Below are 24,220 nucleotides of genomic sequence, written 5' to 3'. Positions count from 1 at the left end.
AATCTAGTAATAAATTTTGACCCAAAAAAATCACTGTTATCATTTACAATTAAACTGTTTAAAAATGGCTAAAAATCGTTCTTTTAAAAACGTGTCATGGTTCGATAATTAGTGTATTCACATAGGCAACTTAAAACACTAGAAAAAACTATGTGCTGTTCTTTGTAATTTGTTGGAGATATTTCAGAACAAGGAAAACGAGGTGGAAAATGAGAACCACACAGTGTACATTTTTCGCTTTCCTTATATGTGATTTTCATCAAATTAAAAAAAAAAAACTTTTTGTTAATTTATCTATCAAAAACGAGGGATTTTTGTTGCATCTTATGGTTCCACTTTTAGTAGTTAGGCTAGGACGGTGGTAGTGGAGTGTGTAGCAAGGGGCCACTTATACTTTTATTTTATAAGAGGCGTGTAAACATTATTTGTCTTAATTTTGAGGGTTTTCAAAAATTCACAAACTAATGAAATGGAAAGTTATGTGCCCAGAAATTCTTGTATAGACATTTAGAAAATATGAGAGAATTTCTTAATTTTTACCTTTCTCAAAAAACAAAAAAAAAGAATATTCTATTTTGGTTTATGTCTAATAATTGTGTGCGGTGATGAAAAATTACAGTTGAGATTATAAAACACAGTTGAATCACAAAAATAAATAAAAATAATTCAAATATGAATAAAGTGGAGATTGTTATTGTATAAAGAAAAAAAATAGATAGAATAACCGAGAGATGTAAAGAGAGAACCGAGAGATGTAAAGAGAGAGTGAAACTCTTGTATGCATTATTTCAATAGGAGAATGACTCATATTTATACAGATAAACAAGCCTTAAGGAAATCAGGTAACTGCTTTAAATACAATCTGCTATTTTACTTTGATAAGTTAGTGGTTCTTCATTATTATAAATATCCACATATATAATATTTATAACAGAGATGGTATTAACTTATAGGGAATGTTTATTTTAATATAAGTAAATGTACAGGAATGATTTTCCCCAAAAAAGTAGGAAATATAAATTAAGTAAAATGCATTTTTTTTATTTAATAGTTTAAGAAAAGCGGATTGAAAAGAAAGAAGAGCCCTGAGTGAGCTCATATCACAGGGCAACATTCCAAATGAGCGCATCAAAAAGCACGAGCTCGGAATGAGCTTATAGAAGTGCAGAGCCCAGAATAAACTCATAAAAGAGAAGAGCTAGCAGGAGCTTATTTGAAGAGAAGAATTTGACAGAGCTTGTAAAGATTGATGAGCTCAGAGCTCAATGTGATTGCATAGATTGATGAGATTTGAGATCAATGTGATTGCATAGATTGGTGAGCTCTGAGCCCAGTGTGATTGCACAGATTGATGAGCTCTGAGCCTAGTGTGATTGCATAGATTGATGACATCTAAGCTCGATGTGATTGCACAGATTGTTGAGCTCTGGGTTCAAAGTGATTGAATAGATTGAAGAACTTTGAGCTCAAAGTGATTGAATAGATTGATGAGCTCTATGCTCAAAGTAGATGAACTGCACGAAGAGCTTAAGGTCGAAGCTGAGCGACATGATCGATGAGCATTTGAGCTCATAATATGAATGAGAGAAAAAGACGGGAAGAAAGTGAGTGAAGTCGGCCATGTGGAGAAATCTTGATAACTTTTATAACTTTCTTCTTTATCATGTTTTCTATAAATATTGGAAGAGAGGCGAGATTTTGGGATCTTGGACTTTAGTTCAGAAATATTCCGAATAGATTGTGAATGAAGAGAGAGAGAGAATTGTGTTGACTTTAGAATTAGAGTGTTTTTTTGCAGATACACCCCATTTGTTCTCTTTATTCATTCTAACGAAAAACACATTCATTCTTTTTGGCCATGCAAACGAAATGTGTGCAATTTAGGCCATCTTCATCAACAAAGTGAGATGCATTGATTTTATAGTTAAACAAAATCAGAGAAAACATTTACGGGGAAGATTTTGACCCAAAACAACATATTGAATAGAGAAAATAAGATTGTAAATGGGACCCATAGTGTTGCTTCCGTCTTGATGCACATATCAGAAATGGAAAATATCCCTTAAAAAAAAAAAGAAATGGAAAGTATCCTCATCTTGTAGAATTATTTGTTATCATTGTATTAAAAACTTGGTAAAAGCATATGTAGACTAATTATTTACTCATTTTACATAAACAATAACTAATTATTATTATTTAGTTTCACAACCTCAAAAGGGTATTAGGTAGGTATAAATATATATGACGTGAAGGATATCAACACAGCCCAAAGATAATGTTGGATATTAATTCAACAAACAGATTCACCTAAATACTTGATTTATCAAAACACATCAAAGACAAGATTAATGAAACTTAAACTAATCAATCTTGCAGGATATAAAACTAGAATTCAATGAAATAACAACACATATTTTTTCCTGGTTCTGGTCCTAGGGATCAATTTGATCCTTGGCCATACTCCAGCTGAGAATCATCATCTCGAATCCACTATGAAGAAACTGAACTTGTACAAACACCAATGACACATAATCTCTCAAGCTCACAACACTAAAAAATGGAAGAACAGTCTCAGTTTTTCCCCAAACCCCGAGTACACCCAAAGTTCTTAATCACAAAGAACTTAATTCTCTGTCTAACACACTTTTCTAAACTCTATTTCTCTCAAGTTTTTATTACAAGTTGTATAATGAAAAGTAAGGGACTAAAGCTATTTATAGATCATAGCCAAAACAAGACTCGGTAATAGACTTCTAACAAGCTTTCTGTTTGGGGCTGAGTTGGGTAAAGGGTTGATCTTTAGGAGGATTAATTACCACAAATTCCACCTTGATCCTCTAAAGATTAACAGTCCCAAGATTGATTTTCAAAGATGATGATATACTCTAAGTGTTTCAACAAACTCCAATGTTCAGCAAGCTGAGACAATGTTTCAACTTGCTGAAAGTGAGAACCTTAGTTCCCATGTCTGCAGGATTGTCACTTGTGTGAACTTTCTCCAATTCTAGTACTCTATCTTCTATATTTTCTCTTAACCAATACATCCTGATATCAATGTGTTTACTCTTCTCATGATAAACAGGATTTTTACACAAGTGAATTGATGATTGGCTGTCAGAAAAAATAGTTCATTTATCCTTCAAAAGCTTCAACTCTTGTAGAATCCCTTGTATCCAAATTGCTTCTTTAAAAGCCTCAGTGGTGGCCATAAATTCTGATTCTGTTGTGGATAAAGCCACCACTTGTTGCTGTTGAGACTTCCAACTGATGCAGCTGTTGCTTAGGACGAATACATAAGTTGTAGTGGACCTTCTATTGTCCCTATTAGATGAATAATCAACATCTACATAGCCATTTAGAAACAATTTTGCTGGATCTCTTTCATATATCAAACCATACTTGGAAGTTCCCTTCAAGTATCTCAGTAACCATTTCAGAGCATTCCAATTCTTAGTACCAGGATTAGACATGTACCTGCTCAACACACTCAAAGAGTGTGCAATATCTGGTCTGGTGCTGACCATAATGTACCTCAAACAACCTACAGCCACAGCATAAGGAACCTTCTCCATTTCCCTTTTCTCGGCTTCATTTTTTGGACATTGGTCATTAGACAGCTTGAAGTGACCAGCCAGAGGTACTGCACTAGCCTTAGAATTATCCAAAATGAACTTCTTAATTACCTTTGTAATGTAGCTACTTTGAGTTAGAACCATCTTGCCTTCTTTCCTATTTCTCACTACCTCAATGCCTAGAATCTTTTTCACTAGCCCAAGGTCTTTCATTTCAAACTCAGACTTGAGTTTGTCCTAAATAAATTTGGTCTTGGTTTTATCTTTGCTGATGATCATCATATCATCAACATATAACAATAGAAAAATTGTGCTTGATGTTTCCAGTTCCTTATAGTACTGACAAGAATCAAATTTTGACCTGATAAAGCCAATTTCTTAGGCAAAGAGATTAAACCTCTTGTTCCATTGTCTTGGTGATTGCTTTAACCCATATAGTGACCTTTTAAGTAAACAAACCATTTTTGTTTTACTGTTTTCCACCTAAAAACCAGGTGGCTGCTCCATGTAAATGACTTCATCTAGAAAACCATTCAAGAAGGCAGTCTTAACATATAACTGGTCAACTTCAAGATCCTGATGTGCAGCAACAACACGCATCATTCTTATAGTCTTGTATTTTACCACAGGCGAGAATATATTAGTGTAGTCCATTCCCTCAACCTGTGTGAAGCCTTTTGCCACTAGTCTAGCCTTGAATCTAGCTGGCTCACTTGCTGTCACACCTTCCTTGATCTTAAAGATCCATCTACATGACACTATCTTCTTGTCATATGGCCTTGGCACCAGTTCCCAGGTCTTGTTCTTCCTCAAGGAATCCATCTCTTCATTCATAACAGCTAGCCATTCCTTCCTAGATTTACTTGCAAAGGCTTCTTCATAAGTTGTTGGTTATGGTATTTCTTTTGGTTGAACAGTAGCTAAAGCATAGGCAATGAGGTCTGCTTCAGCATATCTTTTTAGGGGCCTTATCTCTCTTCTAGTCTTGTCCCAAGCCAACTGATAGTCTCCCAACTCTATTTGATCTAACTGATCAGTTTCTTATTGTTCCACCTCAATTTCAGGTTTTGGTTCCTCTATTTCAGGTCCATCATTTTGTGTAGTAGCTTGATCATCTGATGTTGATGTTAGCATTCCAAACTCAATTTCAAATTCAGCCAGATCTTTCCTATCCTTGCTATTTCCTGCACAATCAGAAAACACACCCTTCTCGACTTTCAAGTGAATATACTCATGTTCATTAAAAACTACATCTCTAGAGATAACAATCTTAGGTCTTCCATTTTCAATTGTACACAGTCTATACCCTTTCACACCAGTTGGATAGCCAAGAAAAATACATTTCATAGCTCTAGGATCTAGTTTATCTTGGTTTTGGTGAGCATAAGCAGTGCAGCCAAATATTCTTAAGTGCCTAAGACTTGGTGCTTTACCAAGTAACATTTCATAAGGTGTTTTCAATTTCAGAACCCTGCTAGGACTTCTATTTATTAAGTAGCAAGCAATAATTAAAGCCTTTTCCCAAAAACTTTTCTCCAATCCAGAACTAATCAACAAGCATCTGACTTTATTTAACCAAGTCCTATTCATTCTCCCAGCAACATCATTTTGCTGACATGTGTGCTTAACAGTTCTGTGTCTAACAATACCATACTCAGAACACAACAAGTTAAATTAAGTGTTAATGAATACTAGGCCATTATTAGTTCTTAACACTTTCAATTTTCGATCATATTGATTTTCCACCTCAGTTTTCCATTCTTTAAATTTTAGCAAACATTCATCTTTTTTCTTAAGCAAATATATCCAAACATATCTACTAAAGTCATCAACTATAGACAGAAAAAAAATGTTTACCTGAATGAGTTCCAACCTTGTGAGATCCCCACAAGTCAGTATGTACATATTCCAAAGGTCTCTTTGAATCATCTGTTGCAGCGGTGAACTTTAATCTGTGATGCTTTCCCAGTATGCATGCTTCACAGAATGGTAAAGAGCTTGATTTGAAACTTCTCAGCAAGCCTTGCTTGTTTAATTCCTTAATCCCTTGTTCACTCATGTGCCCCATTCTCTTATGCCAAACCTCCATTTCCGATTCCTGGTGCTTCACTGTGTCTGCTTCTGATGACAGGATTGTTTCACCTTGCAGAATGTACAATCCATTCTTCTTCTCACCCTTCCTCATAGTGAGAGACCCCTTTGAGATTTTCATCAAGCCATTAATTGACTTATAGCTGAAGCCTTCATCTTCCAAGACACCAAGTGACACGAGATTCCTCCTTAACTCCGTGATGTGTCTAACATTGTTCAGCATTCGAATAGTACCATCAAAGTGCTTGATTGCCACTTTTCCTATGACAATAACTGTAACGACCCAAATTCACTAATAAGGCTTAAGGGCCTTGATTAGTATGCCGGGAGGGCATGATGGGAATTATGTGTGATTATTATGATTAAGATGTATGATTATGATTTTAAGCATGTTATATGACTATGTGAATTATATTATGTGATAATTATGATATGTGAATTGTACTGTGTGGGTGCTGTGATACAAACGTGATGCACGTGCCAAGGCGGTCCTAGGAAACTAGATAAAGGTAACTGGTGACTTGGTAACCTGTGTAACCATTAGTAATTATAGAAAGTAACAGGTTTCTTTGGGAAAGTGGTAGAATTGCAAAGTTAGGGAAAGGACAAATAAGCCCTTGAGGTCTAGTTAGTAAGTGATATTAATGGAGGGTTAAAATGGTAATTTGGTAGTAAATAGATGAGTTTGAGCTGAGGGAATAACATATACGTATAATATTTTGGAGAGGGGTTTATGCTGAATGGTGGAAACCTAGAATTAGAACAAAAAGGAGATAGAAAGGAGAAGCAGAAATCTAGACTCTTGGAAGGAGAATCAAGGGATGTCTGAAGTTATCAACCAAGTTTAGGCCAAGAAAACTCAGAGGTAAGATTTTGATTATGCTATATCCAAGTTTTAAGTCTGAATTTTAGTTAAGGAAGGTGAATTGAGATAAGTTGGTGGCTGGTTTTATGTAATTTCAGAATTTGGAAACCAAGGGGGAAGAAGGTCAAGAGCTGGAGGTTGAACCTATCACTTAAGGTAAGGTCTCTGTATGTTTATTAGATTTGTTTTGTTAAGGTTTAGGGAGTTTGAAGTGTGGGTCGTGCTTGAATTCAAGCTGTGCATAACTTTTCTAGTTTGAGTTGTCAAGTGGGAATTCAAAAGTGAATTTTAGGATTGAAGGTGTGAGTGAGCTTAGGCATGATGTCTTTGGGTTGTTGTGAGGTTTGTTAGGGGTTTAGAGTTGGTTTTGGGACTTAGGATAGAGTTTGGGGTGAATTGGTGAGGTTGGAGCTCGGGAAAATGCGAAGGAAAACCCAGAAATCTGGGTCTGCGATGGTGTGCCGCGGCACGACTTTTGCTTGCCGCGGCCTAGGGGTCTCTGGAGGTGGGTGCCGCGGCACAAGGAATGTGGTGCCGCGGCACAAGGCAAATTTCAGGGAGTGATATTTTGCAATTTTTGACCTTTGCTCCGGGGGTTCGGGGGATGTCTCCGGGATGTTGTTCTAGGGTTTTGGGGGTTCCGAGAGTGTGGATTAGGTACCGGGAAGGTAGTCTTGGATTGGTTAATGACAAGGAATATTATATTTGTGTTTGATTAGGACTTTGGAGAAGCTCGGGATAGAGGACCGTGCTTGTGGCTACGTGATATCGGAAACCAGCGAATTGAAAGGTAAGAACACTGCACCCGAAATATATGATTGTGATGGGACTAAGTGCTCCCGAGAATTGTTTTGTGTCATCGTTGGTATTATGCCAAGGGACACGTGTAAGCGGTCTAAGAGTACCGTTCATAAATTTAGCGCATGGAGCGCGAATTGGCCACTGGGAGCCAGAAACGAAAAGATAACAAAGGGAGCAGCTTGAGAGCGCTAGCCCTGGTTATCATCTGTGCATTGTGTTATATGAGCTGATATGCTTTGTGTATGAAATACTTGACTATTGATATACTTGAAGTTTATGAGATGCCATATGTGAGATTGACTTGACAGCTAAATGTGCATGTTCTATTATTGATATGTGTTCTTGCTGGGCCTTGGCTCACGGGTGCTACGTGGTGCAGGTAAAGGCAAGGGCAAGCTGGACCAGGCCTGAGGTGGAGAGCTCCGAAGTGTAATGTACATAGCCAGCCGTTCGATCACCATGATCGAGGAGTGTGTCAGGACAGAGATTACCTAACTGCTCATTTTGCCTTAGTATGGCTGTTAATGTATATAAACTTTGTAACTTCTGTAAATGGCTTTAAAACTGTCATTTTTGGGATCCCATGTACATAAACAATGTTTAGCAATGAAAATGTATCTTTTGAGACCAAAACGTTTTTAACCCTAGTTCCTCTACTATTTCAATAACACGTTTTTACTTTAATGACTTGATTAGCGAGTCTGGCACTTTATAAACACACAGTGTAGCGGTCCTGGCTATCCAGGGCGTTACAATAACCCTGCAAGAATTGTCATTACCCATTAGTATAGTGCCACAATTAACTTTTTGGTAATCAAATTTTTTTTCAAGGGTTGGACACATATGAAATCTGTAACTAGAATCAAGAATCCATTCTTTAGTGATTCTATGATCTGAAACCATGTACAGGTCACCATCAGAGGAACACTGGTCTGCATCTTCAGCAACAGACACAAAATCTTGCTTCTTTTCCTTGTCTTCCTCGAGTTTGTTCTTAAACTCAATGAATAACCTTCTATTGTGACCAAGTTTACCACAAAAATAACACTTTCTGTCTTTGTGATATTTTCCCCTAGATTTTGATCTTGAATGAGATCTGTGATGTCCTCTGGATGGATCTCTTCTGGTTTGATATCTTCCTCTAGCCAAGTAAACTTCATCCTTCACCCTGTCTTTATTCAACTCTTGTTCTTTTGATTTAAGATCTCCAAGAACATCTTCAAGGGTAAGTGTATCCCTTCCATATTTGATCACTGCTCTCAGTTCTTGATATGCTGCTGGTAAGGATCGAAGTAAAATAACAGCTTGACTCTCTTCTTCTATAGTGTACTTCAGATTAGCCAATCCAATAATAATTTGATTAAGTGCATCAAGATTATCATCTAAAGATAGATTAGAAACCATTTTAAAACCATATAAAGATTCTAACAGATTAATTTTTTTAGTTAATGAAGGTTTCATATAAATTTTTTCGAGTTTATCCCATAACTCTCTGGCTATCTTTAAGCTTTGAACCTTCCTTCTTACTGTATTGGAAAGATACATTATGATGGTATAGTAGGCAAGCTCTTCCATGTCTTCAATCTCCTCTTTCTTCAATTTCTCATAAAGTTCCTCCTTTGGCTTGACTGCTTTGGCAATATTCTGAATAACAAGAATTCCCTTCAAACTTTCCCTCCAAAGACCAAAGTCTCCTGTTCCATCAAACTTCTCAAGTTCGAACCTTGTTGATGTGCTCATCTTTGAAAACAGATCAATCTTGAATGAATCTTTGTCCCTTCTTGCGGATCACAAACATGGCTCTGATTTGTTGGATATTAATTTGTAACGACCCAAATTTACTAATAAGGCTTAAGAGCCTTCATTAGTGTGTCGGGAGGGCATAACTGGATTATATGTGATTTAAATTATTAAAAGCATGTTATATGATTATTTGGATATCTGTGATGCATTATTATGTGTGTTAGTATGCATGCAGGCCCTGATTAGGTTAGAATGGCATATTCGTAATTTTGGCCCGTTGAGGGCATAACTGTAAATATTTGTGACAAAATGTTGAGACCACATTATTATGTGGATATATTTGTAGCTTGTGACTCGAGGCGATCCTAGTGAGCGGTTTAGTGAAAAAGTCACGGTGGGGATTTATATCCGGCTCGGGGCGAGCCTGGGGGTATTTATGGGAATTTAGGAAATATATTGGAGTCTATTTAGACATTGAGGATTATAATTGGTGATTAGTTAGGTGTCGGGAAGTAAGCGGTAAATGTTAGAGACATTCGAGGAATTAGCGGGAATTGAGTGTAATGACTAAAATGCCCTTTGGAGGTTTAAAAGCTTAGTTTTAAATGGCAAGACAAATTGGTCATTTGAGTTAAAAGCAGGGATAAGTATTATAATGCTTTATGACTTAGTGGAATGAGTAGAAAGCTTTAGAAGTCTGAAGAAAAGAAAAGAAGAAGAAAAAGGAAAGAAGAAAAAAGTAGGAGTCTTCTCTCTCTCACGGTTTGGGATTTCTTCTTCAATCCTTGGGGTCTTTTGGAGCTAAAATTTAGATGAGATCTTGGCTAAGGCTTTGTACTTGAGACCTTGATCAAGTTTGAGAATTCAACAGGGGTTAGGCATCCAATTAAGGTAAGGTTTTGAGGTTGTTACTCAATTTCTGGTTCTTGGTGTTAATATGGATTTTGAGCTAAGTTTTGATGGAAATTTTAGGGAATTAAGGCTGAAGTTTTGAGGAGTGAAAGCTAAGGAAGTGTGGAGGATAGGCTAAGGTTGAATTTCTCTGTTGAAGGTAAGAAGTTATGAACTTGGTCACTATAATTTTGTGGTTTCAGTTGAGTTTTTGAGCTCTAAGCTCAGCCATGGTGATTTCTGAATTTTGGGGTGCATGTGATTGAATTTCATATGGTTAGGTAATTTGGGGTGAGTTGGAGATGTTGGTAGGCATGTTTTGATGTTTGGTTGAAGTTTGGAAGAGTTTTGGAAAGGTTTGGCTCGGGGAAAATCGAAGAAAGAAAAAACAGGGTTGGCTGTGCTATGACTAGCGCTGTAGCGCTAGCCCTTGTGGTCTGGGGCATTTTTGGCTCTGGTTGTAGCGCTGTAGCGCCCACTTTAAGGCACTGTAGCACTACCCTATTCCCAGAAGGGGATTTTTGGGTTATTTCTTAGGGTTTTTGCCCGGGGGCTCGGGGTTTGATTCCACCACCCCATTTGGTGGAATTAGGGCTTCCTGAGGGCTCGGGATTGGTCCCGAGGCTAGGTTTTGGAATTGAAGTTTTGAGTTGGTTCTAACTTGTAACCGTTACTAGGTGTGCGCTAAGGCTCAGACGGGATCGTGCTTGAGGATTGAATTGAACAAAGCTATCAGAATCTAAAGGTAAGAAAACTGCACCCAGTTATGTGTTTGTGTTGGGACTAAGAGCTCCCTATGTTTGTATAATGTCATCGATGGTATTATGCCATGGGACATGTGATAAATGGCCTAAGGGTGTCGTAATCAATATTTGCACACAGGGCGTGGCTCGGCCACTGGTAGCTGAGGATAGCTTAGCAATCACTGAGCTCGGTTTAAGCGGGCCGGAGTCAGTGGGATAAATAGAGGGTGCGGCCTAAGAGTGTTGACCCTGGTTATCATATGTGGATTGATTATTATTATGAAATGATGAACTTGGTATGCTGAATACTTGATTATTGTGAATACTTGGAATGTTCAGTATATGATTATACTGTATGGGTTATCTGGTTGCTTGTATGATGATTATGACTAAATGAAACTTTTGTGACCCAAAATCTTTTAACCCTAGTTCAATTGTAGTTTCAGTAACACGTTTCTAACTAAATGACTTGATTAGCAAGTCTTGCACCATTATAAGCACACAGTGTAGCGGTCTTGGCTATCCAGGGCATTACAACTTGGTATCAGAGCGTCCTAGGTTTAAGGGTTCCTGAAGACTGGCTGGACATGTACATTCGCCGTTAAAGACAAGCTAGACTCAGGGTTTGGTAATTGTGTATACATGATTATATGCTTAAATGATTAGAATGGAATATAATTGTTAATATTTGTTTGATTAATAGAGAGCATGGGATACTGATAGGGCCTGGCCCTTGACTAATATGTGATGATATTAAGGCATGCTTATTAGCATTGCTATGCATGTGAATGAATAAATGGATGAACACTTGGAAAAATTGTTATATTTTGATTGCTTGTGAATGTTTGAGTTCTAATGATGGATCATGGAAGGATTATTACCCTGTCATCATAGTCTGATCTCCGAGTCGTTGATTGCAGATTGACTTGGATAATTATGCGTCCAAGAAAATCTACGCGACTAGCTGGCACCTGGTATGAGACCAGAGATGATGACCAGGGCCAAACCCCTCCGCCAGTCCCTGAGAACTGGCAGCAACTTATGGCTGATATGCAAGCTCGCCTACAGAGCCAGGATAAGTAGATCCGCATTATGCGATAGCAGGCTCCATTAGGGAGTGCTGCACCTATTGTGCCACCTGCAGTGGTACCAGTTGTACAGCCAGTAGAGGTTGGGAATAGATGGGAGTCGTTGTATGAGCGGTTCAAGAAACAGCAGCCCTCGATCTTTGAGGGAGGACCTGATCCACTGAAGGTTGAACAGTGGATGACAATGATTACTACTATCCTGGATTTCATGAGGGTAGAGGGACAAGACAGAGTGCCCTGTGCCACATATATACTGAGAGAGGACGCCGTATCTGGTGGGAAGTGGCATCACAGACCAGAGATGTTACTACATTGAGTTGGGAAGGATTCAATGACCTATTCAGTCAGAAGTACTATAATGTTGCCATCAGGGTAGCGAAAGTAAATGAGTTTATGGGGCTGGTTCAGGGAAGCATGACAGTTACAGAGTATGCCCTGAAGTTTGACAGACTTGTGAAGTTCGCACCAGATCTTGTGCCTATTGATGCAGCTAGGCAAGACAGATTTATCAGAGGGATTAATGCTATGATAGCCTGAGATGTGAGGATTACAACAGTTCCTGGGGGAACAACTTATACCCAGGTTGTTGAGAAGGCTTTTACCGCTGAGGAAGAGGAAAATAAGATATGAAGGGAAAGTGCAGCGAGGCGGGAAGGCCGCAGGGCGGTGCCTCCATATTCTGATTCTTGTAGGGGCGGAGGCCCCAGGGATCTGAAGAGAAAGACCCCTGATGCTTCGACCACTCCTGGTTCTGATAGGAGAGGGCGGGGTACTCAGGGTGGCCGTCAGGGAAGCGGTGATACATGGAGAACCTATCCTGAGTGCACAAGGTGTAGAAGACGCCATCCGGGCGAGTGTCGGGCTAAGGCCTGTTACGTGTATGGGGTGGTGGGACACCTCAAGAAAGACTGCCTGACAGTGAAGAAAGGAGATGCAGGGAAGGTGGACAGCTTGACTCCAGCTCGAGTGTTCACCCTGACGCAGGTGGAGGTCGAGGCTAGTCCCTCGGTAGTGAAAGGTCAGCTTTCTAGCGCCGACTCTCCTTTTACTGTATTGATTGACTCTGGTGCTACACATTCGTTTGTTTCTAGTAAGGTAATTGATAGACTATGTAGACCTAGTGAGTATTGTACTTCAGGATTTGGGACTATTTTGCCTACAGGAGAACTGGTAGTTTCTAGGAGGTGGATTAGAGCACTGCCAGTGATGGTTGATGGTAGGGAATTGTCAGTAGACTTGATTGAGTTGAGTATGGAGGACTTGATATGATTTTAGGCATGCATTGGCTAGTTAGATACGGAGCTACTATTGATTGTAGAAAGAAGATGGTGACCTTTGAGCCGGAGGGCGAGGATCCCTTTGTCTTTGTGGGAGTGGTGCATGGACCCCGTATACCCATGATATCAGCATTGAGAGCCAGAGATCTGTTACAAGGAGGATGTATAGGTTTTCTGGCTAGTGTGGTAGATACCACTAGGGTTTCACCAACGAGACAGGAGGAGACCAGATTGGTTTGCGAGTTCTTAGATGTGTTTCTTGAGAACTTACCTGGACTGCCGCTGCGTAGGGAGATTCAGTTTGTCATTGAGTTGGTGTCAGGGACAGAGCCAGTGTCAAGGGCACCATATAGAATGGCACCAGCAGATCAATCTTGAAGGATATAAAACTAGAATTCAATGAAAGAACAACACATATTTTATCCTGGTTCCGGTCCTAGGGATCAATTTGATCCCTGGCCATACTCTAGTTGAGAATCATCATCTCGAATCCACTATGAAGAATCAGGACTTGTACAAACACCAATGACAGAGAATCTCTCAAGCTCACAACACTCAAAAATGGAAGAACAGTCTCAGTTCTTCCTCAAACCCCGAGCACATCCAAAGTTCTTAATCACAAAGAACATAATTCTCTCTCTCTAACACGCTTTTCTAAACTCTGTCTCTCTCAAGTTTTTATTACAAGTTGCAGAATGAAAAGTATGGGTCTAAAGCTATTTATAGATTATAGCCAAAACAAGACTCGGTAACATACTTCTAACCAACTTTCTGTTTTGGGTTGAGTTGGGTAGAGGGTTGATCTTTAGGAGGATTAATTACCACAGATAAGTTGGAGAATCCGAGGGGTAGTTTTAATTTTACTAAAATTGTTTATGACAGGTGTAGCGCGTCGTGTCAAATTTAATTATTAATTTTAATCACTTATAACAGCTAAAACTAATATTTTTGTATTAAACTAAAACTAAAACTAATAGATATTAATTTTCTTTTAATATTATTGTGATATCATCAATTTTCAAATTCGGAGTAAAAATATCTGCTTGTTGGTGCAAAATTAGAGTTTGAATATGATATTTTCGTATTTCTCAAGAAACTGAATTTCCCCATGCAGCTAATCGTATTTTGGCCATAACTCCATCAATATACTTCGAACTGGACAGTTCAATATGTTTTAGAAAGCTTAGAAAAATATCTACAACTTCTATTTCTGGAATAATTTTCAAAATATGGCTGGAACAGTCTAAAAATCACTTATGAAGTTTAAGCTTCAGCTCTGTCTTACACTCTAGTTCAGAATTCTATATTTTATTTTCTTCATAAAAATACACAATTTCCTATAAAACCCAATAAATCAAATCAAAATTAAATATTTCCAAATAAAAGAATATATTAAATTAAAGTTATAGGAATATTAATTCAAACTTAATTTATTTTTACATTAATAAATGTGTATTTTTACTCTTAAAAATCTTTCATACCCAAAAATCACAAAATACCAAAAACAAAATTAAAATCATTAAAATAACTAAAAAGTAACAATTTCTAAGTCTAAGGAAATTAAAAATATATGATCAAAAATTGAACTTATCAAATTCCCCCACACTTAGATTTTTCTAATCCCTTAGCAAACACAAAAACTAAAGCTAAACTAAACACATAAACAATAAAAATATAAAGTCATGGTCTTGTCAAAAATAATAATCTTCTCAAAGATTGCACAAATATATAATTCCAAAAAAAAATCTAGATTTCGAATCCTTAGAATTTAAACTTAAATATGACTACCTCTTAAACCCAATTCTTGTATGCGTGTGCACCATTAAATTCACTATATCACTTGCACCTAAATTAATTTATACATGCAAAAAATAATTAAAAGTGTCTCAAATATACATATATATATTTATTATTAAGAATATCCACTCCATAGGCTTATTGTCAAATCATTCCCACTAATGTAAGTACACATAATCAAATCATCAATATGACTTATTAGACTTGTAATGTATGGCTAATGTTAATAATACATGAGAAAGATAATTTAGATTCAAATCATACCATAGCATACAATTTCTTCTACTTTCAACCCTTACAAATATTCTTGAACAATTTACAAAATGTTTACTTTTTTTTTCAAACATAAATCTCACTATTTCCCCCACACTTGAATTGTTGCAAGTATTTTTTCTTTCTTTCTTTTTTTCATTGAATATATATTTTTCATCTTGAAAACTTTTTTTTCTAGAGGAATAGGATATTTTGTACATTTAAAGTACAACCCCAATACAAAACCTTAATCTCAATACTTTCCCTCTTTACAACTCGTCCATAACAAATAAACAATCAAACACTAAATCTATGGTGTTATAAGTTTAAAAATAAGGATATATTATTATTTTTTTCACAAGGCTCATGTATAAGGGTAAAATAAGAAAAATAAAAGGATATAAATAATACTCAAAATTGGTAATTAGGGAATAAATAAATAAGGTAGATTTGAAAGGCTCAACCAATCCAAAGAAATTTCCTAAATCATGTCCTTAATCATATGTAACTTATAAACTTCGCCTCAGATGATCTTCTAATAAGTTCTAGAGTGATAGAGACTAAACAAAAATATTATCTTAGCATGCATAAATCGCTCTAAGTACTAGCAATTAAGAATCAAATCTAAGCAGTAATCAAACCAAAAGTCAAGTACACAATTCATGCAAAATTTATCATTCTCCTAAAATCATATTAATCACATCTAAAAATCTTATTATTGACTAATTACTTTCAACTCAACCATGCTTTTTCAAAACTAATAAAAAAAAAAAAAACTAAAAGCAAAAAAAAAAAAAAAGATAGAATACGACAGTCCCCCCCAACTTAATATAAACATTGTCCTCAAGGCACAAATTAAATAAAAATCAATGCAAAATAAAAAAATAAGGGTAAGAAAAACTCTCACAAATGCTTTGTTTAATGTCGTTAGCTCGACCAAGTTTTGCTCATGTGGTTATTATGTTGGGTCATATCTATTTGTTTGTTGTGGGACAGTACATCGCCCTGTCTCCAACTAAATTATATGAAAATCCTGAAAACATAAACCACAAGTAATATACATAGTTAGTGAAAATAAAAATAAAATTAACAAATTGAATAAACTAATCCCCGGCGACGATGCTAAAAATTTGATGGGTGTCGTGTCAAATTTCATTATTAATTTTAATCACTTATAATAACTACTTCAGTATATCAGTAAATGAGGATTGAACCCACGAGGACTACTATTCAATTTATCATTCATATGATAAAATGTTATTAATAAATAAGGGGTTTTTGAAAATAAAAATAAATTAGCAATAAAAATAAAGTTAATAGTTAAAATAGTTAAGAGGTCATTCTCCACCACTAAATATTCATTCAAACATTTTAAAAATAACATTGATTTATATTCCCAATTAAACTATTAACCCCGTAGATAATACTTAAGCAGTCAATTATCTTAGTTTTTCTATTATAATTAATTAAAGCTAAGAGCTCTTAATTAATATTTTTTACCATGCAATAAACCCATTAAGCATGTGATTTAACATAGGAAAAACATTACATTTTGTGGAAATAGGTTAATCTAGGCAGCAAATTCATTAAGGATGCAATTCATTTAACCAATGTTCTATTTTTCATCACAATCAAGATACCCGTCACAATACCTTAATTGTAATTTATCACTCTACTTAGAATCCTAAACTATTAGATGAATAACAATCCTAAAATGATAATATAATAATGCAAACTCCTAATTAGTTGGCCACCTAACAAGATCTCACAAGATTCATATCATTCAATTAGAAAAATAGTAGCAATTTAATATAAGGGAATAGAAGATCAATGAAAATTATTAAAACCAATAAATACTATTTAGGGCTTTAAAATCACCCTTAACAATAAGCACAACAATAAATAAAAACTAAATTTACTAAAAGAAAAATAATAGAAGAGAATGTCTCTCTAAAATAGAGAATAAATAGCGTGTTTTCAAATAGAGACAAACATCTATTTATAGTAGTCTCATACAACTAAAACTAATCAAAATAAAATTTTAAATTTTAAATTAAACTAAAACTAATATATATTAATTCTCTTTTAATATTATTGTGATATCTCACATTTTCGAATTTGGAGTAAAAACATCTGCTTGTTGGTTGCAAAATTAGAGTCTAAATATGATATTTTCGTATTCCTTAAAAAACTGAATTTTTCCACGCAACTAATCGTATTTTGGCCATATCTCCCTCGATTCATTTTCGAATTGGATGGTTCAACATGTTTTAGAAAACTTAGAAAAATATCTACAACTTATATTTCTTAAATAATTTCCAAAATATGGCTGGAACAATCTCAAAATCACTAGTAAAATTTCAACTCCAATTCTATCTCGCACTAGTTCAGATTTCTTATATTTTATTTTCTTTATAAAAATACACAATTTCCTATAAAATCAAATCAAAATTAAATATTTCTAGATAATAAAATATATTACAATAAAATTATAGAAATATTAATTCAAACTTAATTTATTTTTATATTAATAAATGTGTATTTTTATTTTTAAAATTCTTTTTTACCCAAAAATTAAAAAATACCAAAAATAAAATTAAAATCATTAATAATTTCTAAGCTTTAAAAAAATTAAATATCAGTCCCATAATATAATAATAATAATAATAAATGTTTGACAAACGATTATAGCAAAAAATAAAATAAAAAAAAGTCCTGGGTTTTGTTCCCCTTTTTGTACGTCTCTTTGATTTTTTTTTTTCTGACGGTGCATGGCTACAACTGCAGAAATGGTTCACCCTTCACGCGCAGTATTCTACTTGTCCACTCAACCCATTTCAGCACATGGGCTTTTATTATTATTATTATTTTCTTGTTCTTTTACAATTTCTCTTATAGTACACAAGGGTCCCACTCCATCAACTGGTCACTCTTGGCAACTGGCAATTATATCCTCAATTTGTTTCACTCTCCTCAATCCATCACATTAATCTATATCACTTTCCTTCGTTTTATTACTCTTTCCAATAATTCACATTATGTCTTTTTAATGTCTATTTGCTTTTAGGAAAAAGAAAAAAAATCACATGTCATTATTCTATTTCTTGTGGATGATGTGCTTGACTTTGTTCCCTTTCACTTAAAATACTGTCATGTTGACACATTTTAAAACGAGTATACAAAATATAAAGAGAAGGAATACCGAACCATGAATCCCGTAAAATTAACTTCTTTCCTATAAATATACATAATATGATCTAATGTACAGAGAAAGAAATTGATTCTTTGCAATTGTTTGTCTTTCTCTTGTATGTTTCGGGGCACATATATATATATATACACCTCTGTGTTACTTACACCTACCAGTTGGGCCACATGGTGTTTCATCAACTCATATTCCTAACCTCCGTTACCATATCTTTAAGCCTCTTTTTGATTCTCCAAACTTGTTCTGCTGAAAAAGGCTTGAATTCGTCAAAACCATGTTATGATAATCTGTTGAGAGACCAGATTGTGGGGTTGGCTAATGATCCCAGAACGGTTAAATGGATGAAGAGCATAAGGAGAAGAATCCATGAGAACCCAGAACTTGCCTATGAAGAGGTTCAAACTAGTGAGCTCATTAGGCATGAGCTTGACCTACTTGGCATACCGTACCGATGGCCCGTGGCTCGAATTGGCGTGGTTGCTACTATTGGGTCTGGTTCTCCACCCTTTGTTGCTCTTAGAGCAGACATGGATGCCTTGCCTCTTCAGGTATATTCTGTTCATGGGCCTATATTACTTTCTTGTTTAGTTAGCAATTTTTTATGTTCTAATCGGATTAATCATTATATTCAGCAATTTATATTTTAATGTTAAACTTCTGTTGATTTTCTTTTTCTCATTGTACTGTATGTTAGGCAACTATGATCATTAATCGTGTTGCCAAAGCTGTCGTTGATTATTTTTTTGGAGTTTTCTGTTACATTTGAGTCTTCATCACGTGTTCCAGACAAAAAAAAAAATTTGAAGATTACAAGGATGAAAATCTCAGGGTATGAATAGTAATTTTGATTGTCTTGATAGATATAGAAAAGTGTTAATGATGAAATTTGACAAGATTATTCCAGTCAGAGGAGACATAACTCGAAGAACCTTGGTAATTTAGCAACTAGAATATTGGATTTTGGACGGAACAGGGTATGAATAAGGGATTTCTAATAAAGCATTTTAAAAGCAAAAGCTAATCAAGTGATATTTTTCTCAAGTGAACTTGACTTTGGATTGTGGTTTGATTTGAGTAGGAATTGGTGGAATGGAAGCACAAAAGCAAAAAGGATGGCAAAATGCACGCCTGTGGCCACGATGCTCATGTCACCATGCTCCTTGGTGCTGCAAAGATACTTAAACAACTTCAACATGTTTTACAGGTGAAGTCGAATTACTCCAAGCTTTTCGATTTTCAAATATTCTTTAACTTCTCTTCAGATTATTAACCTATCAGTTATTAAGTTTTTTCGTTGATTGCAGGGGACTGTAGTTCTTATATTCCAACCAGCTGAGGAACGAGGAGTGGGTGCCAAGGACATGATGAATGAAGGGGTACTGGATAAAGTAGAGGCCATCCTTGGCTTACACATATCAACTTCCTTTCCAACAGGTTCTGTTGCAGCAAGGCCTAGAGAGTTTCTAGCTGGCTGCGGTAGCTTCAAAGCAACAATTAGCGGTAAAGGCGGTCACGCCGCTATTCCACAACAATCTATTGATCCAATTTTGGCAGCTTCAACTTCAGTAATTAGCTTGCAAAGCATAGTCTCTAGAGAGATAGACCCTTTAGATTCACAGGTATTGTAATTAAGTACTCTTGAAACCATGTTGAGGCAGGGGATATGTGAATTGTAATCCTATCTTGCATTCATTGAATCTTTATAATGTGGTTTATAGATGACATATAAATTGTGTAGGTAGTGTCTGTGGCTATGTTTCAAGCAGGGACCACCTTTAATGTTATCCCTGACTCAGCTACAATAGCCGGTACTTTCAGAGCTTTCAGCAAGAAAAGCTTCAATGCTCTAAGGGAAAGAATAGAAGAGGTAACGTACTTTTACCCTTTACAAATGATCCAAGGAAAAGACTAGAAGAATTAACTTGGGAAAAGATTGAACTTTCTAAAATCAAATCTAATATACAATTTCTGGGTGTAGGTCATCAAGGGTCAAGCAGCTGTACATCGATGTTCTGCTGGGATTGACTTCTTTGGGGAGGGTCAAACTAGTATTCCACCAACTGTAAATGATGAGAGAGTTTATGAACATGTTATGCGAATTTCGAGTGAAATAGTGGGAGAAGAGAACACAATATTATCCCATACCTTTATGGGAAGTGAAGATTTTGCTTTCTACTTGGAAAAAGTTGCTGGTTCTTTCTTGTTTTTAGGCATTAAAAACGAAAAGATAGGAGCTGTTTATTTACCACATAGCCCATACTTTATTGTAGATGAAGATGTGCTTCCCATTGGGGCAGCAGTACATGCAGCTTTTGCTGTTTCATACCTCTCAGTTTCAACCACCAAGTTACATTCACATTACTAGTTTACTATACAATTAGATATGTATATTTCTGAAATATCTTTTATATGTTTTTGTCTTTCTTCTTAATCTAGTTGGCAAAAAGGTATTATATTGTGTGCTTGTATGATCCCTGTTTGCAAATCCCATTTTATATCTTTTCTTCCTAAAACAAAATTAAAAAAAAATAATAATAATAAAAGAAGAAGAAGAAATCGCGTACGTGTTGTTTAAATATGATTATAACATTAAACGAAAATATCACTACAAAAATACGCTTTAACTTTAGCTTTTTAGGCTAATAGACTTTGATTCTTACTGAAATTAGAAGCGGAGTCTATCCATGTGAAGTTAAAAGTCTAACAAAAACTGAAGTTAAAAAATAAGAATAAATTTTGGTTATTTCATAGAAATCGAAGTCTATTCATACTATTTAACTTCAGTTTTTATGTAATAAACGAAGTTAAAGGGTTTGAATATCCACTCGTGTGCCAGTATGAAATCCTTTATTTTTCAGGTACACGAGCGCATTTGTTGCCCTTACAAGATCTCAGATGTATTTTAATATAGAAAAACCACATTCATGACTCTTTGGCTGTTTTGGGCGATGAATATTGAAGATGTTTGTAAACTTCCCAACCATGGAATTTGAAAAAATCTTTTCGTATGCACTTTATTAAGAAATTAAAAATGTAAAAAATTCAATAACTTAAACTTTAAAATTTAAGAAACATAATTTTAAAAATAAAATTTACTTCATTATCATTGCATCAATTTGTGGAGGTCGTTCATGTACTTTCAATGAGTCCAGAAATCCAATATTTCCTTGTGGCATAGCGATCACTAGCATCCAATACTTACTAGAACAATAATTAAGTTGAATTAATTGAATGATTAAATGAAAAGAGTAGTTAAAGTAGTTTTAGGTAGTTCTTACCTCACCTTGCAAGGAATAAAATACATTTGTCATGGAATATACATTGTTATCAACCAATTGGCTATAATTGAAGTTGTGCGCTCCACATCTTGTGCATTGTTAGTACTAAAAAGCTCAATATCAAAAAACTCAAAATAGACACTTGTATTTTCGTAAAGGCTCTCCCAAATGCATCTGTAAAAAATTCTCTAGTATTAAATATTTTCTTAAAAAAATCTGGCAGAGTTTTCCCTATAAATAGGACTACCAAAACTTGTTAACAATCAATTTATAGCTTATACTTATATAACGAATGAATGAAAAGAAATAATTATACTTGATGAGTCATAATTAAATGCTTGGGCCAAGGAAGGAATGTATCAGATGTATCACGAATATATCGTACTTCAACAACTGGAATCGGGATTTCAGCATCCTCTTGTATAAAATTGGTGAACAAAACTCGTGCGACTGAATCATCCCGTTGAACTATATAAATAGTGACAGGGCCCTTCAAATCAATGATGACACCCTTTGCCACTACGTTGTGAATAAATTATCTGAACACAGTTTCACAACGTTGTTATGTTGTGGAGGGAACTGATATACAACAAGTTGAAATTGTTCTTCAATTTTCTCATTCTCTTGTTCATTGTAGAATTGTTCTTCAACGTCATCTTCACTATTGTATTCTTCTTCAATATTCTCATTCTCCTCTGATTGTCTAGCTCTTTTCCTCTTCAACTCTTCAATTTTTGTTGTGAGTCTAGCAATCTCCTTTTCTTTTTGAGAGACAACATTAGGAACTTCCCTTTGTTTTCTTCCAAATAATGCAGACATTTTTGCACTAAACCTACAAACTAATCAGCCCAGTTAATCATTTCAGTTAAGTAAATACAAAGTTAACACAAATTAAGAAGTATCATACCCAACATCTCGAACAAGACCTGGGTGCTCAGGTGTCCCTAACGCTTGAGTCAAGATGTCATCTCGACCCTTAGCTACAATTTCACCAGAACTAACTTTTTCTTTCAATTCCTCATATTCAACATACCATTAATCAATAAAATATAATTTATACAAATTGAATTAGTTTAATCATTGTTACATTACTTTAGATCACTTATTATCTTCTCTTGAATTTGTCTGTCCAATTTTGTGACAAGAACTTTTTTTTTTCACGAGCTCTTAGCCAAACTTCATTGCATTCTACATTTTGCACACCTCGTTATTTTTTCTACAACATACAAGATAATTGAAGTTATTTAGTGATAATCAATATATGCTAAAACATTAATGTGAATTACTTACCAAATCCTCTATAATATGCACCATGCCTCTACGAGATGTGTGATGCCTTGATGTATTTTGTAGAGCTCCTTTTGTTTATGATTTCTTTAATTCCTACAAAGAAATAATTAAATTTAAGTTATTCAATACTTACTCATACTTCGAAAATAAGTTTGCATAGAAAAGAGTACCTGAACTTTGGAGATAGACGATGCTAGACAAACTCTAGCCAGTCCACGTGGTTGATTTCGGGATACGCTGATGGGACATGTTTGAGTTGTTCCATCATGTTCACTTTTGGCAAAGGGTAGATGTAACACCTTGGATAACCAAGGTCATTACACTGTGTGATTATAAAGGTGCAAAACTTGCTAATCAAGTCATATGGTTGAAAACGTGACCCTAAAGTCGTAATTAGGTTAGGGTTAAAATATTTTGGTCATAAACAAGAAATTTCTCATTAAAATAAATGTTTAATACATGGGATCCCAAAATAGGATTTAAGGGACAGTTTACAAAATTTCAAAGTTTATGTACAACCACAAGCCACTGTAATGGAAAAATAGGCACTTTAGGTTCTCCTGTCCCTATACCATCCCTCGGCCGTGGTGACCGATTAACTGACTACGTACATTCTTCCACAGAGCTCTCCAACTCAGGACTGATCCACCTTTCCCTTGCCTTTACCTGAACCACGTAGCACCCGTGAGCCAAGGCCCAACAAGAAAACCATAATGCAGAGAATAAGCAATAAGCAATACAGACAAACAAATAATCCACAAGGCTGTTAACCAGGTAATCAACATGCATTAACAATAATTTACTCAGAGAGGTCAAACAATCATTCATAAACTAATCATCCCAGTATTAAGCAAGTTATAATCATCAGAAAAATAACATATCAATATTCATCATACAATACTCAGGGTCGGCGCCCTTAGGCCGCACCCTTTATTTATCCCACTGTCTCCGGCTCACTTAGGCCGAGCCCAGTGATTATTTAATTAACCTCAGCTACCAATGGCCGAGCCGCGTCCTGTGCGCAAATATCAACTCTGACACCCTTAGGCTGTTTAAGTCATGCTCACATGGCATATCATGATCATACAACAATCACATTCAAATATAGGGAGCCCTTAATCCCAACAATCACACACGGGTGCGGTTTTCTTACCTTTGATTCTGAGTGCTTTGGCTAATTGAGACGACCCTCGAGCATGATCCCGTCCGAGCCCTAGCGTACACCTAGTCACAACCGTAAAATAGAATCCTCATTAAATTCAATTAACCCAACTTCGGAACCAATCCCAAGCTCTCGGGAAGCCTAATTCCCCCAAACGGGGTG

At 35.7% G+C, this 24,220-nt stretch overlaps 2 protein-coding genes and 1 long non-coding RNA gene across 3 annotated transcripts; 2 read left to right on the top strand and 1 right to left on the bottom strand.

Moving 5' to 3' along the window:
* Nucleotides 1–3,128: 3,128 nt before the first annotated feature.
* On the bottom strand, nucleotides 3,129–3,785 carry LOC133825100 (secreted RxLR effector protein 161-like). The gene has a single exon (XM_062258090.1). The coding sequence runs from the start codon at nucleotides 3,783–3,785 to the stop codon at nucleotides 3,129–3,131; it is 657 nt and encodes a 218-aa protein (XP_062114074.1).
* A 14,524-nt stretch (nucleotides 3,786–18,309) lies between these two features.
* Nucleotides 18,310–20,796, top strand: LOC133823185 (IAA-amino acid hydrolase ILR1-like 1). The gene is made up of 5 exons (XM_062255807.1): nucleotides 18,310–18,876; nucleotides 19,407–19,532; nucleotides 19,633–19,947; nucleotides 20,067–20,195; nucleotides 20,307–20,796. Exons 1-5 carry the CDS (start codon nucleotides 18,496–18,498, stop codon nucleotides 20,691–20,693), a joined length of 1,338 nt encoding a protein of 445 aa, XP_062111791.1. The 5' UTR covers nucleotides 18,310–18,495; the 3' UTR covers nucleotides 20,694–20,796.
* Nucleotides 18,883–19,344, top strand: LOC133823187 (uncharacterized). The gene is made up of 2 exons (XR_009888171.1): nucleotides 18,883–19,157; nucleotides 19,233–19,344. It is a non-coding gene; the product is annotated as an uncharacterized LOC133823187 (long non-coding RNA).
* Nucleotides 20,797–24,220: the final 3,424 nt, after the last annotated feature.

This window comes from Humulus lupulus, chromosome 3 (assembly GCF_963169125.1).
Source record: "Humulus lupulus chromosome 3, drHumLupu1.1, whole genome shotgun sequence".
Taxonomy (NCBI): Eukaryota; Viridiplantae; Streptophyta; class Magnoliopsida; order Rosales; family Cannabaceae; genus Humulus; species Humulus lupulus.
Note: the sequence above shows the minus strand (reverse complement) of the source record. Positions and strands in the feature narration are given on the sequence as shown.

What these genes read in the sequence shown, in the direction of transcription:
- LOC133825100 (XM_062258090.1), bottom strand. Translation starts at nt 3,785, where the DNA reads ATGAAAGACCTTGGGCTAGTGAAAAAGATTCTAGGCATTGAGGTAGTG.
- LOC133823185 (XM_062255807.1), top strand. Translation starts at nt 18,496, where the DNA reads ATGGTGTTTCATCAACTCATATTCCTAACCTCCGTTACCATATCTTTA. An exon ending in AACTTCAACATGTTTTACAG is followed by an intron (nt 19,533 to 19,632) that starts GTGAAGTCGAAT and finishes CGTTGATTGCAG; the next exon opens with GGGACTGTAGTTCTTATATT. An exon ending in TAGACCCTTTAGATTCACAG is followed by an intron (nt 19,948 to 20,066) that starts GTATTGTAATTA and finishes TAAATTGTGTAG; the next exon opens with GTAGTGTCTGTGGCTATGTT.